Below are 14,776 nucleotides of genomic sequence, written 5' to 3'. Positions count from 1 at the left end.
TAAATATGCCTAGCATGAACAATATTTTAGTTTACATATCTGGCCATCTTTCCATACATACCCCACAAATGTCCCTTTTCTACCAAGGTTTTTGGTTTGGTGATCGGCCTTATGGGGATTTCTACCTCATGGCCAGAAGCAGATCTGTATACAGCACCCAATATTCTAGTATTCTTATTGGCTTAACCACCCCCCCCAGTATAGCCCATAGGCCGGGGGGCCGGGTTCAGTTTTTTCAGAATTATGAACTAAGAGAGATATCAGTGTAAATGTAATCATTCTTTTCAACATGTGTGGAAGTACTACACTGAAGACTTTTGCAGTTCTTCCTCTATCTCCGCATCCCCAAGTTTGCAATTTGCTGCCCCCATCTGGGCAAAGCTGGTACAGGATACCTATAATGTAGAAATACGGCAAGTTATGTAAAACAATATGGGCTCAGCTGTAAGTGCAGAGTTGTGGGGGCATTGGCACAGGCGCCGGCTAATATTAGCTGCAATGATGCGGATGAAGACATTATGGGAACTGAGATCAGTCCCTGTTACTTTACATACTGTGAATGTATTATAATTACAAACACTTAGCAATTCCACACATTTAACATCATAGAGCAGAGGTGTCACAGTTTTGCATCTTGTGTGTTCTGGGGAATCTTTGTACCCAGTGGGTGTTTGCCATGTCAGGCTCCTTTGGATTAGAGGCCACAGGGGCTGATACAGCCTAGATACAAGTACTAGTAGTATTTGGGATATGGAGGATATGTTTAAGATGCATGAGCCATCACTGTTTTACAATATAATAGAGTTTCTAGTAATAAACATGAGTAATAGTCACATTTGCAAGACATGCAAACGTGCTCCAACAGTGCAGGGAAGAGTAAGAAGGTAGGTCAATAGGAATGGGTTTCAGAATGGCGCCTTACAAGTGATAGAAGGGACATATTTGATGATAATAAGAATGTTCATTTGAAGGAAGGCTGTAAGTGGCTTTACTTTGGATGGACCTGTTAACTCCTGGGGACTAGGAGCTGGTTGGTGTAATGGAAAATAGAATTGGGTGACACTAACTTACTCACTAGTGCTAGTTACCTATGCTAGAGTCACCTATATAATGCCTCTGTCCAAATGCTTCCTTTTCAGCTTCATTCTGGTCATTTGATTGGCAATGAGTCTGCTGTGTACGCTACATGATGGTGTTTAAATCTATCACTTTCTTATTTAGAAGATGGGCACTGGTTGACATCAGACTATATGCAAGGTGAGAAAGTCTCTTAAATAGCAGACTGAAAACCAGTGTGGGGGCCATAGCAGATCCCATGGCACTGAGCCTATTTGGTGCCTGGTAGGAATGGGCCATGGGGCAGGCAAATGTACAAATGGATATCCTTAACAGAGAAGAGATGAGTGAATATAAACAGCAGGTGGGGCAGGTTTCCCTCAGGTAGCCCAGATTATAAGACCACCAATTATCTGGGTTCCCTGGTCAGTATGCCCTATCAGCTAAATAGAATGGGGCACCAATGAAAATAAAAAACTGGTACTTTGCTGGGTCCACAATCCACCCAGCCATGCCCCAAATCTGCCTGCAACCCCACCTTATCCATGAAATGAACCTTCTTATCTCTAGAGCCCCCCTTCTGCATATTATGGAGCATAATGAGTACAACGTCAGGGTGAAGCAATGCAGGCCCTCCCTTCCACCTTCCCTGCCCGTGCCCAGCAGCCTGTATTTATAGGTGCCTGCCCCCTTTGTGGCATCACGGATGGGCGGGTCTATAAATAGAGGTGACTTGCTGGGTCGGGCATGGGGTTGGGAGCAGGTTGGTTAGGGACAGGTGCCGACCCGCACATTGCTACTCACTAACACCTAGGCCTGTGACACAACCTTCCTAATTAGGTTATTATATACTGATACATAAGGAATGATTCCACCTCCATAGCAGTGCTCTAATGCCCATAAGACTGATAGCAGTGCTGCCCTCTCTTGATTAAATCTACTCAGTGCAGCGTTTCCATTGGTTCTACAAAAGTCTAGTCTATCACCGACTAGGCCATAAATGTGTACATGGGATTCAGCACTAGTTGTACTAAAAATTAAGAAATGCGAGTTTTATTTTGTGCTTTATCAAAAGGCAAAATCAATTAATAGTGCAAGAAATGTTGCACCCAGCACCACTGCTGCTGCAGGAAAGGCTGCTGGGTAACAGTGAGCAGCAGTGATCCTGTACTTAGGGGTCTGTATCCCAATCCTGGAAGTGTGTGTGGGTAATAGTAGGTCGCAAATGATAGTCAATTATTATCCCCTGCTGGGGCAATTAACCGTCCACCCCCTAGAAAAGTCATAGCACCCCATTCCCGAATAAGCCGCACGGTTTGACACCTCATTCGTGGGTCTACGGCAAACGGTGGTTAATTGCCCCCTACTGGGGCAATTAACCGCCCACCCCCTAGAAAAGTCATAGCACCCCATTCCCGAATAAGCCGCACGGTTTGACACCTCATTCGTGGGTCTACGGCAAACGGTGGTTAATTGCCCCCTGCTGGGGCAATTAACCGCCCAGCCCCTAGAAAAGTCATAGCACCCCATTCCCGAATAAGCCGCACGGTTTGACACCTCATTCGTGGGTCTGCGACAAACGGTGGTTAATTGCCCCCTGCTGGGGCAATTAACCGCCCAGCCCCTAGAAAAGTCATAGCACCCCATTCCCGAATAAGCCGCACGGTTTGACACCTCATTCGTGGGTCTGCGACAAACGGTGGTTAATTGCCCCCCGCTGGGGCAATTAACTGCCCACCCCCTAGAAAAGTCATAGCACCCCATTCCCGAATAAGCCGCATGGTTTGACACCTCATTCGTGAGTCTGCGACAAACGGTGGTTAATTGCCCAACCCCCTAGAAAAGTCATAGCACCCCATTCCCAAATAAGCCGCACGGTTTGACACCTCATTCGTGGATCTACGACAAATGGTGGTTAATTGCCCCCTGCTGGGGCAATTAACCGCCCACCCCCTAGACAAGTCATAGCACCCCATTCCTGAATAAGCCGCACGGTTTGACACCTCATTCATGGGTCTATGACAAACGGTGGTTAATTGCCCCCTGCTGGGGCAATTAACCACCCACCCTGTAGACAAGTCATAGCACCCCATTCCCGAATAAGCCGCACGGTTTGACACTTCATTCATGGGTCTACGACAAACGGGGGTTAATTGTCCCCACTCACATTTTCTTCAGGAAATGTACCTCTCTAGTTATTATTAACGTTCCCCCCAAAGAGTTAATATATTTTTTTTTTTGAGTGCAGCTTGTCTTATTTCTGGCTACACTTTACTAGAGTAAAGGTTAAACATGAGGAATGATGGCTACTGAATCCAGGCTGCATCTTGCAGGTGTATAAGCAGCATTGTGACTCATAGTGCAGCCAGTCAGTGTCACTGGGGATACATGTGATGTCACAATGGCTCATGATGCAGATCAGTATGTCACAGTCTTGTGACAGTTCAGTTGGAGGTTAGCTAGCGACCGGTACAGACCTGCGCTGTGCCTTTCTGCTACCAACAGCTATTTTTAAAAACTTTTTTAGCTTTTTCTATTGAATTACTGTAAGTGTATGGTTTTATATACGTTTTTTTATTCATAATACTTATATGAATGTGTTATATTATGGCTACTTAGACACAGACATTTGTTATGCATTTACAACACACACAAATGCATATATTGTGCTTATAAGTATATATATATACAGTATATATACGATGCTATCCTATACTATATGTATATATTAATGTATATATGAGTTTTTGTAAACGTACATAATGCCCGTCAACTGCACGAAAATGCTTAAGTCTTAATACACATATTCATCAAACAGAGATATCAGTTCATGTATTCATTAATTACAGATTAATCACAAGGAGATAATAAGATGGACACAGTCACTATTGACACTATTTTATTCTAGTCTAATGATTTAGTTTTTATCATTAATTGGAGCACTAATTTCCCAACCATGGCTTTATAATGAGTTGTGTAATAGCACTTCCACATCCTTTGTATCAATATATCTTTAATATCAATATAGGGAATAACAATAGGTGGCGCAGTAAAAATGTTGTACGGGTATGGGACCTGTTTTCCAGATAAGGGATCTTTTTTTGTAATTTGGATTAGCTTTTCTAGCATTTTTTAACCTACCCATCATTTCTATTGCAGAACTTAAAAACATGTTTCGAAGATTCTTTAAAAGAATTCGTAAAATCTTTAGACGAAAGAAGGTAATCCTACAGATTTTCTCTCCATAATACAAATGTTCCTGCCTTCTTGTCTGCAGTGATATTGTGCGTAATGAATTAATGACTCTCACTTTCTCACTATTTTTTCTTTTCTTTTATAGGTTCAACCTACAACCTGTATTGAAACAGTGAGTAAACACCGGCACAAATGTGTCGTTTTATCTGTCTGTATTTTATTTACCCCAGGGGCTCGTTTATTAGGGGGGGATTTATGAAAAAAGTTGTAGGAAAAAACGTGAAAGCCGTGACTTCAATTTGTCGCACCAAAACCACAACTTTTACACAAAACTCAAACCTCTAAAGCCACAAAGCAGACGTAAAAGGGCCATATACCATTGACGATAGCGACAAGTTTTACCTGCTGTATTCTTTCATTTGGATTTGTCGCTTTTTTTTAAATAATAAATTGTAGAAAAAAATCAAGTTTTTTTCACGGCAAAATTGAGTTTTTGGCGCCAAGAAACCTGAATTGAAAACAATCAAGAAATAGTTAATGCCCCCTTTAATATCTGTATTTTTTTCAATTCCCTGATTCATAATTTTTAGCACTAAAAGTCATGTATTTTACTAATTGGCCCATTTATTAATGTTTATATTTTTTGCATTTCCCCAAATTGTACTTTTTGGTAGTGATGAGCAAATCTTGTCGACATATTTGCAGCAAATTTTAGCATTACGCCATTGGCGAATTGTTTTGCAAATGTTTGCGGAAATTTGTAGCAAAAAATATTGAGTTCATTGTCCAAAATATCACAATTATTTAATTCAAGGTGTTGGAAGTTTTCAGAAATTTTATTTGTAATTGCAGAAAAAATACTAAAGGAAACAAGGAATTCAAGGTTTTCTTATTCATAGACCTTCCTTGTTTTTAGCCAATCACACTTTATAAGTAGACATTCATGCTTAGTTTAGTTCTGGTAGAAAAAAACCTGATAAATAAGCCTCATAATCTCTCCTTTAGTATTTTACACGTAATGGGGCTTTTCCACCCTATTTCCCTGTTTTTTAATACATCACATATTCGTGCTTATGTAGATTTCATTTTTCAAACCGTTAAGCATAATTATTTAACCTTTGTTTTGTGATTCTAGGAGTCCAGTAGCCCAGATGTTGCTGCACCCCAGGAGTTTTGTGTAACAGAACATGTTACACAGGGGAAGGACTTATTTGTTGAAGAATTGAAAGTTGAAAATCTCATTGAATCTCCAGTTCAAGTATTGACCGATGAGGCAATAGAAGAGCCCATCGAGAGTCTGATTGATGAACTGAATGATGAGAAAGAGGACAAAAATTCTGTTGCAACTCTATTAGTGGATATGGAGAAAGAACCACATGCAACATATATAATAGTGAAAGAAGCTGTGGAATGTCTAGGTACAGTATATGTAGAATCAGTTTTTGCCTTAAGGTCATACATGCTAAGATCCGTTTGCTCGGCGAGGTCACCAAGCAAGCGGATCTTCTCCCGATGTCCCCACCTACAGGTGGGCAATATCAGGCATATTCAGTCATTTGGCCCTGGGGCGGGTAGGGGCACCTGTCGGTTCTGGGACCACATCAACTAACCTTTGCGCTCCCTGATCCGATGAAAAATCATACTTGCCAGATCGAGATGTCGGTCTGACAGGCCCGTTGTTAGTGCCCATACACAGACCGATAAGCTGCCGAATCGGTCTAAGGGAGCGATAGCAGTTAGAATCTGCCTGATACTCTGGCTATCAAAATGTTATCAAAAACCAACTAAAAATACCCCATACTTACAATATGTATATTTTATTATATTTACACTGTGGGAAATTGATTAGATAGTTCTGTGAATTATTGGTGCCCAACTCAATTTGATCAACACCCATAATGCTATGACAAATACTATTAGTAACCGCATGTACCTCCCCCAATCAATATCCTCAATATGGAGATCCTTTAGCCAACCGGCATGATCCACTCTGTCTTTATTACATGTACAACGGAAATGGATTTGATTTGATTTGAAATTGTTTCCACTTTATTCTGCCCCTGTACATAAAATAAAAAATATGTGAATTTTTAAGCGTTTATCTTCCCAGTTGTTAACAGTTCAACTCAGGAAGAAATCATGCCCAAAATATTTTAGTTATGAGTTAAAAATTCTATACTAATTGATTATATCCCTCGGCTTCTTTTTTACAGATACTTTACAGTATCCAGATCCAGAATGTCCTCAAAGTGCTTCTCCTGCAGAGGTTTTTATGCAGGACGAGGAAAATGTAGTTGAAGATTTCGAGACCCAAGATAAAAATTATGTAAGTGTTATACCTTGATATTTCAGTATATTCATTGCACACACATTGCCACACTTAGTTTTTTAACAAGCAAAATAAAATGAATGACCATAAAACAGGTTCATTATATAGAATAAAAGTATATTAGGGATGTAGAATATAAGGATATTAGGAATGTAAAGGGTATCCAAAAATACATTTTTCCTAATGAATAAAATATAATTCCAATCAACTTTCCCAATATACACTGTGAATTCCAATGGTTTTTAACAAAGCAAAGAAAATCTAATAATCGTGAAATAGATTCATGTAATAAAAAATAAAGATCTGCAATATCAAATAACCCCACCAAGAACTTACAATTGTTATTCCCCATACAGGAGAAGGAAATTGCTGATTCAGATTCAGAAGATGATAGGTCCAGTCTTCTGGATTGTTCTTCTGTAAGTATTAGGCCTTGATTTATTCAATTCAATTTTTATTTAATTTACAATGTGCAATCCAAGGGACATGTTCCCCCTGAGCCACTGGTTGGGGATCACTGCACTAGACTATTAATGCTTTTTTGGTATTTTTATTTTTCTACCACTGAATGGGTCATGTGTTCGGCTACTCATTAGGTCACTTTCACGTCTTTGGCCTTCTGTAGCCAGACGTACTTATTTGACCACAGTATTCTTAGGAGCAGAAGAACTAAGCCTCATTTTATGTTACAAATGATTTATTTTCTATACTTACAGGAGTCCAGCGGAGACAGCATTTCCAGTGGTTCAAGTGAAATGGAACCACCTATGATGATAAGTGTTACAGTGAGACCAAAATTACCACGAGTGGAAGAAACTGAGAAACCACCAGGTGCAGTATCTGAAGATTCACTTGCTCATTTTATATATTGTTGAAGTACCTTTAGTATAGTCACTCCTATGAATCTAAAAAATCCTACTGATAGAACTCTGCCCTAGCCAAGTATCAGGGAATGTTACATATTAATATGTAATGCAAACACCAAAAGTGATTATTTTTGGTTGGATTTTCTAGATTCTCCAGAGCCACTAGATAGCTCGGATAGATCACTTGACTCTTCACCAAGATATTATTATTTGGAAGATTCACATGAGTACAAGAGTCAAGGAGATGTAAGTAGAGAGACACATTATACTGTATATCTGAGTACACATTTTATTTCTCCAAAATAATGTTTTTTTTTTTATTATCTAAAGGACTCCAATGGTTTGGATGTACAGACTGAAAGGCAAAGACCAAAGTACTACATAAATAGAATCGAGAAATCCTCAGGTGACATATTAGAGATTGCTTGTCTAATTTTGTTCTTTGTTCCCATGGGGAGGAGTAACTGTGGAGAAATGTGAACATACAATATCCCTACAGCTAGATCTATTTGCTATATATTCCTTGTAGAATAAGTAATGAATTGAAGTTTGCATTTACACTCAGAGATTTGTATACAAATTTGTTTACTATGGTTACATGGTCACCTGATGTTTGGTGTTTATGGGTTATTTTTGTTATCTTTTTTTAGATTCTTCAGAGCGAGCACATTGCCTTGAAATGGCATTACCAGCTATCCATCAAAGTGAGGTAAGTTCAGATATTATCCTGTAGAGTGTGTTCATCTGAGCAACAAGTTACAGCACTGATGAACCATTAGTAACTTATTTCAGTCAATCGGCAACTTGCTGAATCTATGACAAGAGACGAAATAAAAGCAAATATTTGATGTTTTTCTATGAGTAACTGCTATGGGGCAAGTTAGTAGCCCCAGTGTCCAAAACCTATACACAGGTTTATTTACAGAATATTAAACTGAAGTACTAATTATTTTACCACACTAAATGGTCACTAATGTAAAACAGCCCAAATCTGATCAATCGCAAGTAACAGTGTTCTCTTTTCTCTCTTTAGTTGGCCAGAACTCCTTCCAAATCTAGATCAGAAGACTATAACATCCTTAGTGTGCTGGGAGAAGGATCTTTTGGACAGGTGAGTAAGTGTGGCCATACACTATAAGATCTGCTTGTTTACGATTACAAGGAATAGGACCCTTTGGAGTGAGTGTGCATCAACAAACTGCCGAAACAGTATGAATGAACCAAGTCGGCAGCTGAAATCTGCCTGTGTATGGGAACCTTTAGTCCTATAGGACTATTAAATTAAACATATTCAGTGTATGAAAAGAAGGAACAAAATCAGGGTTACTTAAGATACTCTTTCTTTATTCCAGGTGTTTCTGGCAGAGCACAAACATTCAAAGAAGAAATTTGCGATTAAGGCTATTACAAAGAATGTATATGACGAACAAGCCACTCAAAAGTAAGTATGGAAGTAAATAAAAGAATATATTCATAAAAAACAAAGCAAACAGCAAACATTCAGTTGATCACCCATCTTGGGATGTTAGTGCTTTATTAGTGCTCCCCAACCAGTGACACTTTAGTTATTGGAGAAATAGTTTTGTCTTAATATAAATAATAGGGCCTTATAAAATGTGTTATTTCTGGGCCCTACCAAAATGAATGATCACCCCAAGCTTGAATTTGTACATATATCTAAAGTTGACAGCTAACAACTGGGTGAACCAAAGGTGCTTCCAAGTCTCTAAGGTCCTACAAGCTAAAGCATGTATGCCAGCATTTCCCAATATTAGCAACATAAAGGCACACGCTTGCCTTAATAATAGATGATTAACACAATATAACATAAAAAAAGCCTTTCCTTATGTATAATATATCGTCATACCAGCATGGAGGATCATGTTCTTATGCTTTTATTTTTCAGAATTGAGACAGAAAAGAAGATATTGCAATTGGTAAAGAAGGAAAAAGCTCCATTCCTGATTGGCTTAGACACTTACTTTGTGACAAACTACAATGAGTGTTTGGTTATGGAATATGCCCCAGGAGGTGACCTAAGGTTACTTATGGACAAGTATGACCTGCCACTGAAATGCAGCATGTAAGTAGCATTGGGCTTCTCTGTAGGTTCCTATTGAGCCTGTAATACCAAGTAACAATAATCTACTTGGTGGGATACTGAATATAAATATGCAGGGAATGGAAATATTATACATAAGCTTATTCAGTGTTCAGTGATGTCTCTGGTACCACAAGGCAGTGAGGAAAATAATGATTTTTTTCTATTTGCAGATTTTATGCAGCCTGCATTGTGCAAGGACTGAAATTTTTGCATGAAAACAACATTGTCCATAGGTAAGAAGCACTGATAAAAGTAAAATATCACAGAAAGTTGTTTTTTAACCAAAAAAGAGAAAGTTACTCTGTAGAAGTAGTAGAATGGGGACTGTGGGTTTTAAGTCCATTGGACTTATTCTCAAAGGGATGATTCTGTTTATAAAGCTTAAAAAGGGCAGGGCTTACTGGTACCTGGCTGGAAGTAGTATTGATTATATAGGTGTATGATGGAGCGGGGGATATGCGGGCTTTGCCATAGACAACAATTTCCCCTTTTAGATACTCAGTATTGGAGAGATGCAGCTGAGTCAGTCTGGCCCCAAGGCTGTTGCCCCACTATCCATATAACCAGCATAACCTGTCCTGAGCAGCCAATCGCTTACTGCTTAATAAATGATCAGGTGGTACATAATGGGGTGGGAATTCATTTATTAGCTTACCCTTTAAGACCAACTGCTAGAGTGTAGTATTTTTCATAAATATTGAATGTTAGAGCTGCATAACTTAACGACTGCATTAAAAGATGAAATATATAATTACTGAATATTCAGAACTCTATTTGGTGGAATGAATAATTGCAATTTCCCTATCACTTTGGTTTGCAGAGATTTGAAGCCTGAAAACATTTTGTTGGATAAGAGAGGATATCCCAGAATTACAGACTATGGAATTAGCAAAACTGGTACGTTTCCCTGGCCTCATATTATATAAAGAGATGGTTTATTGTGCCACAAACTATGCTTGTTCATAAAATAGTATCACCCTACATGAAATTTTCCACTGATACGGATAAGACTCTAGTTTATTGACAATATGGCAGGTTCCCAATGGGGCAGATGTGGCTGTTCTGCACATCAGGACCATTTAATTTGGTCTGAAGCGCCACGGTGCCTATTCCTATATGACTCTGTGGGCAAAGTTAGTTTATATATATAAACTATATGTATACACATATCAAGTAGGTACCTTTAAAAATTTCTGTATAAATACAGAAACCAATCTCTACAAATCATTTTTTACTGTATTTTATCATATTATGGTTAAGGTCTTTTTAACTGTATTACACTTATGACCTACGTATGGAGATGTAAATGGGAATAGACAACATCAAATTAATGTTGCACTTTTTATGTAGACAGCTAAGGCAAGATCTGTATGAATACAGGTCACTTCCACTAACTTATGCTTTTTTTCTATTAAAGGAATAGGTTCTGAGGATCAAATTTATGGCCGATGCGGCACTCGCCCATATATGGCCCCTGAAATATTCACAGAATCTCACTATACCAGATCGGTGGACTGGTGGGCCTTAGGTGTCATCATTTATGAGATGATACTTAGAAAGGTAAGTGTAAAGCATCCATCATTAACATTTATTTATAAAGCGCCAACATACTCCGCAGCGTTGTACAATAAATACAATTAGCTGGGGGGGGTCTATTCCCCTGTATCCTGGAGTTTATGTTGAGCAATATTTTATAGATATCTTTCACCTGCTTTATCATTTCTATTACTATGAAGCAAGCTACTAATAGTTAAATTAATATTAGGACTGTAAAAGTTCCATTATGAACTATGTGGTTGTTATACTGTTCTAAGAAAACCTGCTTCCTAATCAAATACCTTTCTACATTTACAGTTGCCATTTGATGGAGACAGTGGTTGTGAGATTCGTTTAAAAATTATGTTTGAAAGGCCAAACTATCCACCTACCCTGCCTGCGTATGTCCGTGATATACTACAAGGAGTAAGTTGCTGCCATGATATTCATTTTATGATCTATTCTCTAAGGCACAACATACAGTATATATATATATATATATATATATCTAAGAAGGAAACACAGCCAAATATCCAATGCATCATTTTCTAACCATACAATATCCTTACTGATGAGAAGTTGTTTCCTTATAGATTTTATAACGTCAGCATTAGTTTGTCTACTTGGGGGTTTATTAAAGAGTGAAACGATTTGGTTGCATGGCTTGGAATCCATTTAAATAGATAAAATACTGTGGGTTTATATCTCACCTTATCAGTAATATTCAGGAATGTTAGAACATGATCTAAAACATACTGGTTCACCAGAAATGTAAAACAGGGAGTTGAAGGCAATATGCTCAGTGCCTTTTTAATATAACATTTATTTCTGTTTGTGCAGCTGCTGAATAAAAATCCTGCACTGCGCCTGGGATCGACTGTAGAAGGAGCGCACGCGGTTATGGAACGACCATTCTTCTTTGTAAGTGTTTGGGAATTTCTCTGGTTATATGATTGTTGCTCATGTATTCTTATATGTTTCCTTATCCTAATTATAACAATATCCTCTGGGGCCCTTATATATTGAAATATATTTTGTAGCTGCTAATTTCACCATTAAATGTAGTATCATTTCAAGTTATTTATAATCATATTTTAGGGCTGCCATGACAACTCTAAAGCATAGTTTTTCTGCAGATATTGCCAATGCGTGCATAGAATTACCATTATGCATTATAAGCATTTGATAGGAGATTTCATATTTAGGGGATAATACTAATAAAGGCTCTTTTCTATGTTACAGGGAATGAAATGGGAGGCTTTAAGGAGGAAAGAAATCAAGCCTATGTTTATTATGAATTACACTGAATAAGTCTCTTCGAGTAAAGCTAAACTCAAGAACTGGGAATTATATTTATGGACTGTTTGCTATAATAATGGTCTAGAAGAAATGGCAATATTCTAAGTGGTGTAAACATCATGGGCCCGTAAAGTCCCATGGTGCTAATCTGCCTGTGGGTGGAGGGTGGGTGGGCCCTTGGACAAATCTTGCCCAGGGCCCCGCAGGCTTCTGTTACCACCACTGAATATACAAGAGTGTTCCAGCTGCCTGAGGAATAAAGTCTTCTGATCCTCTGCTGCAAGTCAAAATGACAAGAACAAGGATGTTTCACTACTCATCCGAGCAGCTTCTTCAGTTCAACTGACTGGTATGGTAAGTCCTCAGCATATGTACTCTTCCACTAACCCACTCACAATGGCACTTTGTAACTCTTCAGAGAGGTGACATCTGATACTCACAGAGGTGTGAATGCTGTGGGGTTAGGCTGATGGTGCAATATGCCATGTTTTCTGCACTTTGCACCCTACCCAGCACATGGGGCTTCTTCCCCATAAATACAGAGCTGTCTGCATGTGGCAGCCCTATATCCATCAGTTGCATGAAGGAGGGAGGCAAGTAGGGGTAATTTAAATGCGCATGAAAGAGAGCAAAAGTGGGAGCAGGCCGCAATGTAGACCTGCCCTTATGCCTGCTCTATGTCGCTCTCTAGCTCGTGCCAGCTTTTTAAATCCAGTGCAATAAGTGTTCTTTTTGGGGTCATATTAAATTACCCATATTTTTTCTTGTATGTAGTTTTACCATTAAATGCAGTATCATTACAAGGTAAATGTAATCAGACTTCATGGCGACCAATATCTAACAGCAGTAGGTCACACTCTGTATATAGGATAATAATAAAGGACTCTTTCCATTCTTACAGGGAATTAACTGAAATGCCAATATTCCTAGTATGGCAAAGATCCCTAAAGTCCCAGAGGGCTAAGCTGCCTGCATATGGTGGGGGGCCCTAGAGCAAATCTTGTCCAGGGCCCCACAGGCCTCTGTTACCACCACAGAATATTCAAGTCTTCCGGGTGCCTGAGGAATAAAGTCTCGTCTGTTCCTCTGCTCCAAGGAGATTTCTGGTTGAAACAGTGAGAAGCTGAACACTGTGATCCAATTCCCTTCCATATAATATATCTGCTTCTTATAATCATATGTCCCAGAAACCTCCTACATATATTTGATTATAATATGGTGGTGTATTTATGTCTTAAGTAAGTTATTTTGCCATTTTCAGTGCACTCCAACTGTATTTTTGTAAATTTTTTAATCATTAATAGATCCAGATGCATCTCGGACCGGTAGAGCGACCTGCAGCACTCTCACTGTTTCACAGACCAGTCCGTCCGTCAGAGATCTCCATGTGAAGATCCACTTGATGCAGCTGCACCGAATAATCTTACCCTGGAATATAGTATTCCAAAATGTCTTTCTTTTATAAAAGAAAATATAAATAAATGTATTATATATACATGAAAAAAATGTTATGTCCTATTTGTTTATGTAAAATATATTAAACGATACATTAATATATATAGTGTACAAATACATTTTGTATATAATATATATTAATAAATGATATATAAAGTATAATTTAGCCTCCTTAGTCGTTACTGATGTTGCAAAAAGGGCATTTTGATGATGTATCTTGTACTGGCAGATTCATGTATTTATCTATGAATAAGTTTATTTATAAAGCTATACTAGGAAAAACTGTTGCATCTGACTAAAAACCATGGTAAATTGGTCCCAGATTGCACTTTGCACACTCCACGCGTGTAAGTAAATGACCCTTTATATCTCTAATTTCTTTCCTTTTTTATTTCATGCTTTCCCCTTATGCCCAACAGGCACTAATATATAACTTAGTTACAATACTGTTTGATCCTGACTCTCACCGCACATACAACTACAGTTCCACAATGTGCTGACAGTCACCGTTTGGCTAAAAATCACTTCTGACTCAATATAATATGTACATGTATCATAGTTTTTTGTAACTGAAGCAGTTGTTGCTTTAAAAGGGATGTGTTGTGTGGGGCTCTTTAACAAATTTTGGTTCAAAGCTGGAGATCCCCTTTAACTTAAAAATTAACAAATATTATTATTATTAACAAATATTATTTTCCAAAACTATAGTCTTTAAAAAAACTTTAGCCTAATAGCCCCCTCCCAACCAGCCCACAGCTTTCTCAGAGATGCAACATTCCAACTATTGGGTTCTTTTTAACCAAAACCCAGCACCGAGTCTGACAGTTTTCTGTTTGCCACCTCACATAATAATTCTGGATATATAAACCTCCCATGCTGAGTGGCTAATTAGCAATCTTTGTGGCTACAACTTGTATGACTGCACAGAAACCAGTG

General features: G+C 38.5%; 2 protein-coding genes and 1 long non-coding RNA gene across 3 annotated transcripts; all 3 read left to right on the top strand.

The window, feature by feature from the left end:
• The first annotated feature begins 6,936 nt into the window (after nt 1-6,936).
• LOC108648306 lies at nt 6,937-7,687 on the top strand. The gene is made up of 3 exons (XR_001925030.2): nt 6,937-6,999; nt 7,297-7,411; nt 7,595-7,687. It is a non-coding gene; the product is annotated as an uncharacterized LOC108648306 (long non-coding RNA).
• Nucleotides 7,688-7,716: 29 nt separating this feature from the next.
• Nucleotides 7,717-10,963, top strand: LOC100489050 (serine/threonine-protein kinase N2-like). The gene is made up of 7 exons (XM_031891373.1): nt 7,717-7,852; nt 8,097-8,155; nt 8,480-8,557; nt 8,799-8,887; nt 9,353-9,529; nt 9,721-9,783; nt 10,371-10,963. The coding sequence occupies exons 2-7, from the start codon at nt 8,126-8,128 to the stop codon at nt 10,474-10,476; spliced, it is 543 nt and encodes a 180-aa protein (XP_031747233.1). The 5' UTR covers nt 7,717-7,852; nt 8,097-8,125; the 3' UTR covers nt 10,477-10,963.
• Nucleotides 10,964-10,972: 9 nt separating this feature from the next.
• On the top strand, nt 10,973-13,886 carry LOC105948151 (RAC-alpha serine/threonine-protein kinase-like). The gene is made up of 5 exons (XM_031891374.1): nt 10,973-11,110; nt 11,405-11,512; nt 11,927-12,007; nt 12,329-12,739; nt 13,690-13,886. Exons 1-4 carry the CDS (start codon nt 11,018-11,020, stop codon nt 12,395-12,397), a joined length of 351 nt encoding a protein of 116 aa, XP_031747234.1. The 5' UTR covers nt 10,973-11,017; the 3' UTR covers nt 12,398-12,739; nt 13,690-13,886.
• Nucleotides 13,887-14,776: the final 890 nt, after the last annotated feature.

Source organism: Xenopus tropicalis, chromosome 8 (genome assembly GCF_000004195.4).
Source record: "Xenopus tropicalis strain Nigerian chromosome 8, UCB_Xtro_10.0, whole genome shotgun sequence".
NCBI lineage: Eukaryota > Metazoa > Chordata > Amphibia > Anura > Pipidae > Xenopus > Xenopus tropicalis.
Note: the sequence above shows the minus strand (reverse complement) of the source record. Positions and strands in the feature narration are given on the sequence as shown.